Genomic DNA, 13253 nt, shown 5'->3' on the forward strand with positions numbered 1-13253 from the left:
TGTTAACAAAATATTTTTAAAATCTCTAGACTCTAGATAGTTTATTCTAGTCTCTACAACATGGATACTACAAAACAATGGGGGTTGTTGAAATATGAAATCTAAAAACTCTCACTTATGATTATTATGCCCAGAAATGCAGAAACATCATACTTATTTTAAAAAAAGTTCTTTAAACATAATTCTAAAATTAATTTAGCAAAATTAACAAGAACAAAAATGAGTCAACAGCCTTAAAATACAAGATACTGACAAATTAAATAATGAAAATATCTTTAAAGTATCAGGACATTTTTATTTTATGATGGCATATCATGCTATTTCAAAAAGGAGATATGTAGAATAAAAGTAGGTATTCATTTTAAAAGATTATCCTAAATAACTAGGATATAATGGCAGTTAATACCACAGTGTTCCATTTTTTTCCTTTTTATTTGTATTAGGTTGTTCACAATGTACTTTCTAAAAACATTTAATACTGAAAAGAATCACATGCTCAAGACTTACCGAAAATCATCCAAACTTAGGCTACCTCTGCAATAACAGGTATGTGAAATTATATAAGGAGAGGAAAGAAAGAAAGCCCAGATATTATATAAACTTCATTTTAGAACACAAAACAAAATTTAAAAGCTTCAGAAGTTACACAGGTGTATAACATTCATTTTTGCAAAGGGAAGAAATCCTCATGAATAAGGTGATAAAGGTAAGATAAACGCACATAGCTGTCTTTTGTGTTTGGATGAAGTCTACATTACTAAAAACGGTTCTTAAAAATTAAATATGTTTTCTCTTGGGTGACATGGAAAAAAATTAAATATATCAGGAAATAACTGACTTTTTTCTACATAATTAAAAAAGGTTCTTAGAAATTAAATATCCAGAAATAATTCTGTCTTTTCTTTGTCCTTAGGCATACCATTTCTTTCATGCAGTGGAAAGTATGCAGAGACTGAGCCACCAAAAACCTGGCACAAAAAACAAACCCATATTTTCCAACATTAAATTTGTGTTCATGTTAGACAGAATCATTTATGCTTCACGTTTTTAGGTTGAGTAAAAAAATATGTTTTCAGCTAAGAAACACAGTTAACAAAAGATCTCTAAATATTAAAAAACAAAAGTTGTACTTTAAGTATACAATGAAACAGAGAACATGATAAATAATATGCATTAGAATTTTACTTTGAAAATATAAAACGTAGACATAAAATATATGAATACATATTTTATGTAATTTAAGTCATGTAATAGCAAATTAACAAAGCTATTCTAAATTTCCAATGAAAGAATGTTAAGAAACTCTTTTAACTTATTATATATAGGTAAATAAATCATTAAGTATCACAGAAGCAGAGTCCTGACAAGACTGATAGTTAACTATTAAAATCAGATCACCATAAAGAAAAACATACTTTAAAAAGTCATAATCAGTATCCAGAATGAAAAGAACCCATATAACCTGTCTTTTTTATATTTTAAAGCCAACAAAATTAGTACCTTAATATGCTGAAAATAATCAAGTGTTCTAAAAGTAGCCAAGAAGGCTTTTCATCTCTGAAGTTATGACCTTGACTCAGATTTAACCATGAAGCAAGCTTTTTATTTTATTTTATTTTATTTTATTTTATTTTAATTGAGGCGGAGTCTTAGTTGCCCAGGCTGGAGTGCAGTGGTGCAGTCTCAGTTCACTGTAACCTCTGCCTCCTGGGTTTAAGTGATTCTCCTGCCTCAGTCTCCCAAGTAGCTGGGATCACAGGTGTGTTCCATCACACTTGACTAATTTTTGTATTTTTAGCAGAGACGGGGTTTCACCATGTTGGCCAGGCTGGTGTTGAACTCCTGACCTGAGGTGATCTGCCTGCCTCGGCCTCCCAAATTGTTGGGATTACAGGCGTGAGCCACCATGCCCGGCCATCTACCAAAGCAGGCTTTTAAGGTCACAGAACCACTTCCCCTTAAATGGTCCTAGAAAAGGGCATGTCATTAGCTCCATGTCCTGGTATGAAACTCCAAACATCTTATGTCTATAAACAGGGATAAATTCTACCTGCTTCTCAAGTATGCCAGTACATTTGAGGAAACTCCTTGGAAAAGAATTCAAATGCAAGAAAAGGCATGTGGCCTGGGCAAAGAACACTATTTTAAATAGCATGAATATGATTTTTGTTAAACAACGTCTAAGTTTCACGGCTGTAACATAAATTTTTAGGAAAAAGTTACAAAGTGGTATTTTTGCAAATAATCCTAAAGGAATTTCTACCTTTCAGAAAAGTTATTACATGTATACTACTTCTACTGAGGCATTAAATCAGAATTAATATTCAACATTCAAAAAAACATCTATTCCCATAACACTTGGTTACGTCAAGAAATACAATATATTCTCCTCGTGGCTAAGGTTTTCACATTTTCCCTTGTACTAACTATCTAAAACATTGCCCCATTTCTTGACTTATCTACTTTTCTCTTTGTAGTACATATCCAATTTATTTATGTTTATTAGATACTTGCTCAAATTGGAAGGTGTCTAGATGTTTGTGTCAATTTTGTACACATATTAGGTAAATGAAATGATCAGAAATGAAAATGAAAGGTAAATGAAATGATTCATTTACCTTATATATAATAAGTTAAAAGAGTTTCTTAACTTTTTTTTTTTTTTTTTGAAACAGTCTGGCTCTGTCACCCAGGCTGGAGTGCAGTAGCGCGATCTTGGCTCATTGCAACCTCCACCTCCTGGGCTCGAACAATTCTTCTGCTTCGCCTCCCAAGTAGCTGGAATTACAGGCATGTGCCACCATGCCCAGCTAATTTTTGTATTTTTAGTAGAGATGGGGTTTCACCACGTTGGCCAGACTGGTCTCAAACTCCTGACCTCAAGTGATCCCCACGTCTCGGCCTCACAAAGTGCTGGGATTACAGGCGTGAGCCACCGTGCCCGGCCATTAACATTCTTTCATTGGAAATTCAGAATAGCTTTGTTGATTTGCTATTAAGTGACTTAAAACATATATTTATTCATATATTTTATGTCTACATTTTATTATTGGAAGGTGTTGAGAGCAAATCTATAAATCTACAGAATAGATTTATAGATTTGATATCTGTATCAATTTTGTACATGTAACCTTGCAAACACAAATTAGAACACTAATTATCCAGTTTATAAATGGATAAAGATTTTCTCTTCTATTACCTTTCTTTAGGTCATTTAACTGTACACTTAGATTTCCAGAGCCAAAAAAAAGAAAGAAAGAAACATCCCTCCACTTTTGTACCCAGTAAGCACTCTTAAAAAAAAGTTTTCTCTAAAACGTTTAATTCTGAGTTATCTGTGGATGCCACTTATGCATTCAGTCCCTAGTCTCCAATAAAGCTGGTAATAAAAACTAATATATATTCATTATGAGATTAACAAGGCCACATTATGTATCTTGTTAAAATTTTTCTAAAAGAATTTCAGGCATTTTCAGATCACCATATAGAATACAGTTCTACAATTCACTAGTAAAATGCCTTGTGTACTCATATAACAACGGAACCACATATTCATTCAGAAAAATAGCTAATAAAGACAATGATGCTATCATAGAATGACTGGCATCAGCAAGTTCAAAAACAAAACATACAACCTACCTGTTCAATTTTGAATTGCGTGTTGGTGATTCTGCACCTCTTAAAAGTTGTCTGAAATACTTTAAAATAACAAATAATAATTATCATTTATTACACTTACAATTAACATTAAAACATGTTACCTTAGTTTACTACTTTCCAGTTTTGGGGGAAAAAAAAAGCTATCTCAATCAAGTGAATACAGACATGGTCAAGTAGGGTAAGGATGAAAATATTGCAAATGCAGATGATTTCCACAGGTTTGTAAATAACGTGTATACAATGAGATTTCTGCGTCACTGCAGTACTACAAAGCCACTCAGGCATATGGCAAACCAGGCAGACCTATTTGGTCCCAATCTATCTACTTACACAATTATAAACAGGTTTTGGTATTGATAATTGTTTTTGCAATTATTATTTTATTTATTCATTTATTTATTTATTTTGAGACAGAGTCTCGCTTTGTTGCCCAGGCTGGAGTGCAGTGGTGCGATCTCGGCTCACTGCAAGCTCCGCCTCCCGGGTTGATGCCATTCTCCTGCCTCAGCCTCCCAAGTAGCTGGGACTACAGGTGCCCGCCACCACGCCAGCTAGTTTTTTGTATTTTTAGTAGAGAAGGGGTTTCAATGTGTTAGCCAGGACAGTCTTGATCTCCTGACCTTGTGATCCGCCCGCCTCGGCCTCCCAAAGTGCTGGGATTACAGGCCTGAGCCACCACGCCCGGCCTTTGCAATTATTTTTTAATCTTCACTTAATTACATAGCGAAAAAGAATATTTACTTTCTTAATCTTGGTTTTCTTGTTCTGTTTTCTACTGAGACGGAGTCTTGCTCTATGGCCCAGGCTTGAGTGTAGTGGTGTGATCTCAGCTCACTGCAACCTTGGCCTTCTGGGTTCAAGCTATTCTCCTGCCTCAGCCTCCTGAGTAACTGAGATTACAGGCATGTGCCACCACACCCAGCTAATTTTTTCTATTTTTAGTAGAGATGGAGTTTCACCATGTTGGCCAGGTTGGTCTTGAATGCCTGAACTCAATTGATTCAGCCATCTCAGCCTTCCAAAGAGCTGGGATTATAGGCGTGAGCAACTGTGCCCAGTAATCTTGTTTTATTTTTCTATTTATTTTGTTATTTGAATCACTCATCTAATGATATCAAAGCTACTATTAAATTATGTATAAAAATCCTCAAACAAGGTTAATATTTTGACTTACCTCATCACTATGGCAGAACATAGGAGTAAATACATTCTCCAAAAGGGAAAGAACATGTTCATATGCTTCAAAAAGACATCTCATAGTTTGAAGTTTCACAACATCTATGTATGGGCCTTCAGCAACTATTAAAAAAATTCTACTGTAGAAATTATTTATAAATAGCATAAATATATACAGTTCTAAAACGTTTTACTGAAACTCCACTGAAACACACTAGATTGAGAAATTAGACCAACCAAGCTCTAGTTCTGACAAATACATAAAGTATAAATAAGTTTTTTCTTTAAAGCTTTCATCTCATTAGTAAAATAGAATAATAGCTGCCCATGTACTGCAGCTAGCCACTGCAATAATAAACAGAAAATAAATGGAAAAACTGTAAGAGTGCTAAATAAGTCATTCTTATCATCTTTGACTTACTTCTTTGAATCTCTTCTACAATGAAGGGATCAAATCTAATTTTGTCAATACTTTCATCCAAACAGTATGTTTTATAAATCTTCTGCAATTCTTCATGAAGAGACAGCATTTCATCATTTGATAATTCTGGTCGTAAAATTCTATCATTAAATTCCTCTAACAAATGAGGGAATGAATAAGAAAAAATAATTTTAATATAAAATTATTCATAAAAGCTTCAGTCCCATTCTAATTGTAGCCAATACCAACAGCAGCAATTAGAAGCAATCTAATTCATCTAAGTTTTTAAAAAATATTTGAGAATAAAATAACTACTCAATAAAAGAGAAATGCAATCAACCAGTTTTTATACATTAATAGAAAATATGTAAATACATAAATACCAATACAAATTTTGCTAAAATTCAAAACACTAAACACACTTCTAATAGTTTCCTTAAAGAATATTGAATTTATTATACCAAAAGTCTTTTATTATTTTAAGATCTGATTTACTAAATAAAAATAAAAATGAAGACTTTTTTTAGTCCCAAGCAATGTTTTTAAACAATATTTCTCTCTATCATGAACGCTGCAAACTAGTGGCAGAACTGAGTTTGAACAAATGAATGTTTATTCCAAAATAAAAGATGGTAGTATTACGATAGCCAAAATACCAATTGCTTTTTCTTTTTATTTCAGGATGTGTTAATAAGGAGTTTACCTTTTACTTCTTAATCATTCAAACTGAAACATAAAGGGGAAAAAAGGGAGTTAAAAAAAAAAGCTGGAATACAGGATATAAGATTTGTGAGGCAATAGAATATAATTGCCATTCCTGTATGAGTTAACATACATATAACTGGAGTTGTTAAAGAAGAGAAAATGGGGCAGGATATTTGAAAAGACAGCCAGGAATTTTCAAAATTGATTAAAGGTCAGGTATGGTGGCTTATGCCTGTAATCCCAGCACTTTGGGAGGCTGAGGCAGGAGGATCGCTTGAGCCCAGGAGTTCAAGACCAGCCTAGGCAACATAGTGAGACTCAGTCTCTACAAAGAAATTAGCCAGGCATGGTGGTGTTCACCTGTAGTCCCAGCTACTTCGAAGGCTGAGGCAAGAGGATGATTGAGCTCAGGAAGTTGAGGCTGTATTTCGTGAGCCATGATCATGCCATCTTTTCAGACACACAAAAGCTAAGAAAATTTATCTCCAGCATATTTGTATTTTAAGAACTGTGAAAATGATTTCTTTCAGCAGAAAGAAACAATATTAGAAACCTGGTTCTGCAGAAAGAAATGAAGAGCACCGGGACAGTAAATATGCCAATAATTGTAAGAACCTTTAAAAATGAATGTGTGTGTGCATTCCACACATGTGTAGAAGCCTGATGACTAGTGAAGAAATAATGTACTGTGGTTTTATAGCCTATGCAGAATTAAAATACATGACAACAGGAGCACAATAGGCAGGAGAGGATGCTCTGAAGTACACTGAGGTTCTTACATTGCTCCTGAAGCAGTAAAATGTTTTTAAATTAGGACTATGATAAATGAAAAAAAAAATCTCTGATCAATCAAAAAAGTAACAGAACACACTCAAAAAAATAGGAAAGATAAAATACTAAAAAATAACCTCAAGAAGGGCAGCAAAGGAGAAAAAGAAAGGCAAAGAATATACAGGACAAATATAAAACAAACACCAAGATGTAAGGCCTAACAATAAACACATAATAAATATATCAAGTGTAAATGTACTACAGATACCAATTAAAAAGCAAAGATTACTAAATTAGGTTTTTTTAAAGTGAGAGCAACTATGTGCTGCTTACTAGAAATACATTAAACATTTCAATCAGATAGAAAAAGATATACAAATGAACACTCAAATATAAAGAAAGATGATGTGGCTATATTAACATCAGACAAAGTAGACTTCAAGAATAAAAATTACCAAAGATAAAAGATGAGCATTTTATAATGATAAAAGAATAAATTCATTAAGAAGATATAACAATCTTAAATGTGTCTGCACCTAATAATGAAGTTTAAAAGATATATGTATTCATACAATGGAATACCACTCAGCAAAGAACAAACTACATATTTATTTATTTATTTTTGAGACAGAGTCTCACTCTGTCTCCCAGGCTGGAGTGCAGTGGCATGATCTCGGCTCACTGCAACCTCCACCTCTCAAGTTCAAACAATTCTCCTGCCTCAGCCTCCTGAGTAGCTGCGATTACAGGCATGAGCCAACACGCCCAGCTGATTTTTGTATTTTTGTCGAGACAGGGTTTCACTATGTTGCCCAGGTTGGTCTCGAACTCCTGACTTCAAGTGATCCACCTGCCTCGGCCTCCCGAAGTGCTGGGATTGTAAGCATGAGCCACTGCGCCTTGCCCAAACTACTTATTTAGACAAAAACATACATGAACTTTAAAAAGCATTATCCTGAGTGAAGGAAGCTAGGCACAAAGGAGTACATATTATGTGATTCAATTTATATAAAAAAAAATTATACAGGCAAAACTAATCTGTGCTGAGAGAAATGAGACCAGCGATTGCTTTGGCAGGAGTAGGGGAAAGAGTGGATCTCTTGGGAAGGATCCTAAGGGAATTTTCTGGGCTGATGGAAATAAATGCTCTAGATCTTGATAAAGATGCAGGTTATGTGGATGTACATACATGCAAAACTGATCAAACTATACATTTAAATTCCATGTGTTTCACTATATAAATTATACCTCATTTTTAAAGTTATATTTTAAAAAGAAATTAAATGCATTAAAAACAATATTTTCAGTCTATAAAGTTTCTTATAAATCCAATAATCTATAATGCTACAGAGCTTATAATTAAAATGAGGCATTCTTATATTTGATAATTTAATCAAAACAATCCTTTACAAAAACTGAAAAAAGTGATATTGACATGGGCTACAGTTTGGGTTTTTAATATATTTTCATTATACTGTACTTTTAGTAGTTTTTTTTTTTCTGCTACTAGGATTTGAATGAAGTTAGTGACAGATTATTTCCCAATCTGGAAAGAAGTGGGCACTTGAGAGAAACCCACAGATGCTCTTAGAAAATCAAGTATATGGCCGGGCACAGTGGCTCACGCCTGTAACCCCAGCACTTTGGGAGGCTGAGGTGGGTGGATCACCTGAGGTCGGGAATTCAAGACCAGCCTGACCAACATGGAGAAACCCCATCTCTACTAAAAATACAAAATTAGCTGGGGTGGTGGCACATGCCTGTAATCCCAGCTACTCGGGAGACTGAGGCAGGAGAATCACTTGGACCCGGGAGGCGGAGGTTGCGGTGAGCCGAGATCACACCATTGCACTCCAGCCTGGGCAACGAGAGTGAAATTCCGCCTCAAACAAAAAAAAAAAAAAAAAAAAAAAGGAAATCGAGTATACGAAATTTAGTACAATGATAGATGGGTACCACAACATCAGATCTGATTTAAAATATTCAAATACATTAAAAGGTTTAAAAATTACTTTCGTAAAATACACAGGTAAGCCTCACCCACAGTCAAACAAAACTGCAACACGTGCACTGCGCCTTCTTGTTTCAGAAAGTTCATAAAACGAAATAAAAGATCTTGTTGCTCTCTGATTTGCTTCAATTCTAACTTCAGCACCTTGATATAAGAGAAAGATTAAGTTTAAGCTATATAAATGAGTTCTAAAATTGTTTATATCAAAAAGGTGTTATTGCTGAAAATTCTTACAGATGGCTTTTTATTTCTAGGTTCTGCAAATTTCTGCAAGAATGGAACCAAAGGAGAAGCCGGTTCAGTTGCTTTTTCAGGCTTTGAAAGAAAAAGAATTATTAACTCAGTAAAATTCCCACTTGATTTGACATACAAAATCAAAATTCAATGCAATCTGAAGTGTTTTCTAATATATTCAATACTCACTGGACTGTCATCTATGAAGATGATAAGCAAATGATTCACAGTATCCTAGTGGAAAATAATAAACATAAGTCAAAATAATTCCACTACTGTATTCTCCCCAGAATTCTCATAACTTGTATCATATTATGTAAGTTTCTAGAAAAATGAAAAAATAAATGGAGCAGTGGCAAAAAATCTGCACATATGTATTACAGCAGGAGTTTTTTTACATCTACAAAACAGGTTCTTAACCTTTGTGAAAATGGGCAAATAAAAGCTATTCTGATTTTGGCATTTAAAATATTTCTAAATCATTCTTGTTTCTTCAAAATCTCACTGGATCAAAGGTAGAAGCATCCAAAGTGTCCATCAATGGATGAACAGATAAGCAAAACATGTTATACACATACAATGAAATATTACTCAGCCTTGAAAAGGAAGGAAATTCTGACACGTGCTACAACATGGATGAACCTTGAAGACACTATGCTAAGCGAAATAAGCCAGTCACAAAAAGACTAATACTTATGATTCCACTTATATGTGATACCCAGAGTAGTCAAATTCATGGAGACAGAAAGAATGGTGGTTGCCAGCAGGGGCTGGAGGGAGGAAGGAATGAGGAGTTATTGTTAACAGATGCAGAGTTTCAATTTCATAAGATGAAGAGTTCTGGAGATGGGGAATGGGGATGGTTGCACAACAATATGAATGTTTTCAGTATCACTGACTATATACATAAAAATGTTTAAGATACTAAATGTTATATTAAGTGTAATTTGTAACAATTTAAAAAAAAATCTTAAGTCTTACTGGATCAGCTAGGAAATCCAAAGAAGGAAGGAACACAGAGCCAGACAGAATCTCTCTTATAAGTAAGGTCAGAGATCTGGAAAAAGAAATAATAATAATTGTTTATATTTAGTGATTTATATTAGTTCTTAACTTTCAAGTGCATATGAATTACCTAAGGATCTTGTTAAAATGGAGACTATAATTCAGTAGGTCTTGGTTAGGCCCTAAAATTCTGCATTTCTAACAAACTCTCAACCAATGTTCATGCTACTGGTTTGCAGACCACACGTTGAATAGCAAAGAGTTAGAGTTCTTACTTGGCTAAAATAGAATATTACTTAAGAGAAGAAAAAGTATTCCCTTAACAGGAGGAACTTGGGGGACATTAGGAAAAACTCTCTATCGGCCGGGTGGGGTGGCTCATGCCTGTAATCCCAGAACTTTGGGTGGCCGAGGCAGGAGGATCACAAGGTCAGGAGTTCAAGACCAGCCTGGCCAACATGATGAAACCCCGTCTCTACTAAAAATACAAAAATTAGCTGGGCATGATGGTGCATGCCTGTAATCCCAGCTAATAGGGAGGCTGATGCAGGAGAATCACTTGAATCCGGCAGGCAGAGGTTGCAGTGAGCCGAGATCACACCACTGAACTCTAGCCTGGGCAACAGAGCAAGACTCTGTCTCAAAAATAATTAAAAAAAAAAAAAAAAAAAAGAAAATACTTTCTATCTAAGAATACTTAAATGTTTAATATATATTTAAATTAATGTTTAATGTAATTACCTTATAATCATATTTACTATTATAAACTAGTATAAAAATCATGTAATCAAAATATTAAAATATTTTTAAGAACCACATAAAAATTTTAAACAAAAAATAGTATTTAAAGTACATCACTTTAAATATCACTAAAAATAAGCCATGGTTACTCCTCTAAGGGTTATTAGGGTAAGAGTAACAAGGTAACTTATGGAATAATCTAAACATGCTCCAGCCAGAAAAAGGGAGAACAGACTAGATGACCTCCAATTCTTTTTCCCAGCTGGATACCTTGAAACATAAACTCATCTATATAGTTTGTTCAAATGTTTCTGCCTATTATAGTTATAATGTGCATGTCTTTAAAGGGGAACACCAATGAAATAAAATATAATGGCATAAAAAAATTAATTTTATTCATATTTATATTTTATGTCCAAGATCAGTTTTAAAGAAAAATTCTAAGCTACACAACACACCACAAATAGCACTTAAATTGGCATTTTAAGACCATAATTAATAAATTATATATTAATAACTTAATAAATTTTTTCAAATGAAAAGCTATTCATAGGCTAACCTCAAATTTTAGCATATGCCTATCATAACCAAAAATAGCAATATACATATGGCATGTTATGCAAATACTATTATATTGTCTAGTCTTTTTATACCTGCAGTCTGTTGCTTTAGGAGGCAAAATATAAGGAAAAAGCAGTTCAGTAAGTTTCCTTAAATAGTGCAATTCATCTCTTCGACTTCTCAAAGCAACATGAAGCTCTGGACCATATTCTTCTAAAGCAGCTTGCTGTAAAAACTCTGTATTTTTTACTATAGAGATTAAAGATAAATATTGAAACAAGTTAAGTGACATTAAATAATTTCGGTCATTTCCACTAACAAATAGAAGAGCATGGGCTGGGCGTGGTGGCTCATGCCTGTAATCCCAGCACTTTGTGAGGCCGAGGCAGGCAAATCGCTTGAGGCCAGGAGTTCAAGACCAGCCTGGCCAACATGGCGCAATCCCATCTCTACAAAAAATATAAAATTAGCCAGGCATGGGGGCACACGACTGTAGTCCCAGCTACTCAAGAGGCTGAGGCAGAAGAATTGCTTGAACCCAGGAGGCGGAGGTTGCAAGGTTGCAGTGAATGGAGATGTTTCCCAAAAAAATATGTAACGAAGTCATTCCTTTCCTAGCCTCTTTTCAATGTGCATTCTTTATTAGAAGCCTGCTTAGTTTGCAATAAATTGATAAATGAACCCTTTGCAAACAAGAATTTAAACTTACGTCTCTACAAGTTATATAAAATAATAGCAAATGATTAAGTGGAAAAAATTAGAGAAAACAACTTTTACAACTTCTAGCACACATAAGGCTTTTGTTGCCAAATCCTGTATCTTCTTTCTCCTCTCCAAAAGCAAAAACTATCTTACTCAAAATTATTATTATTATCATTATTATTTTGAGACAAGGTCTCGCTCCGTCACCCAGGCTGGAGGTATGCACTGGTGTGATCTCAGCTCACTGTAGCCTCGACCTCCTTGGCTCAAGTGATCCTCCCACTTGAGCCTCCAGAGTAGCTGGGCCCACAGGCGGGTACTCCTGTGCCCGGCTAATTTTTGTATTTTTTGTGGAGATGGGGTTTTGTCATGTTGCCCAGGCTGGTCTCAAACTTCTGAACTGAAGCAATCTGCTCACTCTGGCCTCCCAAATTGCTGGGATTATAGGCCTCAAAATTCTTTTTTTTTTTTTTGAGGCAGTTTCTCTCTTATCCCCCAGGCTGGAACGCAATGGCATGATCTCAGTTCACTGCAACCTCCACCTCCCAGGTTCAGGCAATTCTACCTCAGCCTCCCGAGTAGCTGGGATTACAGGCACCGGCCACCACCTCCAGCTAATTTTTATATTTTTTGTAGAGACGGGGTTTCACCATGTTGGCCAGGCTGGTCTGGAACTCCTGACTTCATGTGATCCACCCACTTCGGCCTCCCAAAGTGCTGGGATTACAGGCATGAGCCACTGCGCCTGGCCTCAAAATTCTTTAATTGCATCTGCTTTCACATCCAAGTAACCTTTTAAAGCACTTACACTATCAAAATATGCCCTCAGCCCTCAGACAAAATGGACTCCCCCTAGCTGAGAAATTGAAATTTAAAATAGATCCAGGCCACCATAGCTCGTGAGGAAGCAGTTATATACTCTGTGTTCTCAGAAAGATGCTATGAAACTTTTTCGTACGACCTCCCTTTCTACAATCAAGCAAAACCAGTTCCTGCTGTTGGGAGCCAAGAGGAACTGTGGCTGGAAACTCCCTCCCGCTAGAAGCCATTTCAAAGAAACATCTGTCAGATTCCTGGTTTGGGGCCTGGAAACCAATCAATCAGGGCTCACCTAAACCAACCAATATAAGCTCACCTGTCCCAGCCAATCAGCATTCAGCTGTATCAACCAATCAGAACTCAGCTGCACTGACCAATCAGATTTTAATCCTTCATCTGCATAAACAGGCCTGATTGAGAACCTGGGAAGGAACTTTTGCTATGAAA

General features: G+C 35.3%; 1 protein-coding gene across 38 annotated transcripts in view; it reads right to left on the reverse strand.

Annotated features, from left to right (window-relative positions):
- Positions 1 to 13253, reverse strand: part of SNX14 (sorting nexin 14) — a 92692-nt gene that overhangs the window by 32442 nt on the left and 46997 nt on the right. For 16 of the 38 annotated variants that reach the window (XR_010158099.1, XR_010158096.1, XR_010158098.1 and 13 more), the window contains 8 exons: positions 11378 to 11534; positions 9960 to 10035; positions 9168 to 9212; positions 8979 to 9059; positions 8774 to 8888; positions 5258 to 5413; positions 4835 to 4959; positions 3640 to 3698 (listed from right to left, as the gene is read on the reverse strand). Coding sequence is in view for 30 of the 38 variants with exons in the window: in XM_054686131.2 (XP_054542106.1) it covers positions 3640 to 3698; positions 4835 to 4959; positions 5258 to 5413; positions 8774 to 8888; positions 8979 to 9059; positions 9168 to 9212; positions 9960 to 10035; positions 11378 to 11534 (814 nt within the window). In the remaining 8 variants the exon portion in view is untranslated. The other 22 variants (XR_010158095.1, XR_010158094.1, XR_010158097.1 and 19 more) reach the window with 3 other exon arrangements.

This window comes from Pan troglodytes, chromosome 5 (genome assembly GCF_028858775.2).
Source record: "Pan troglodytes isolate AG18354 chromosome 5, NHGRI_mPanTro3-v2.0_pri, whole genome shotgun sequence".
NCBI classification, from domain to species: Eukaryota; Metazoa; Chordata; class Mammalia; order Primates; family Hominidae; genus Pan; species Pan troglodytes.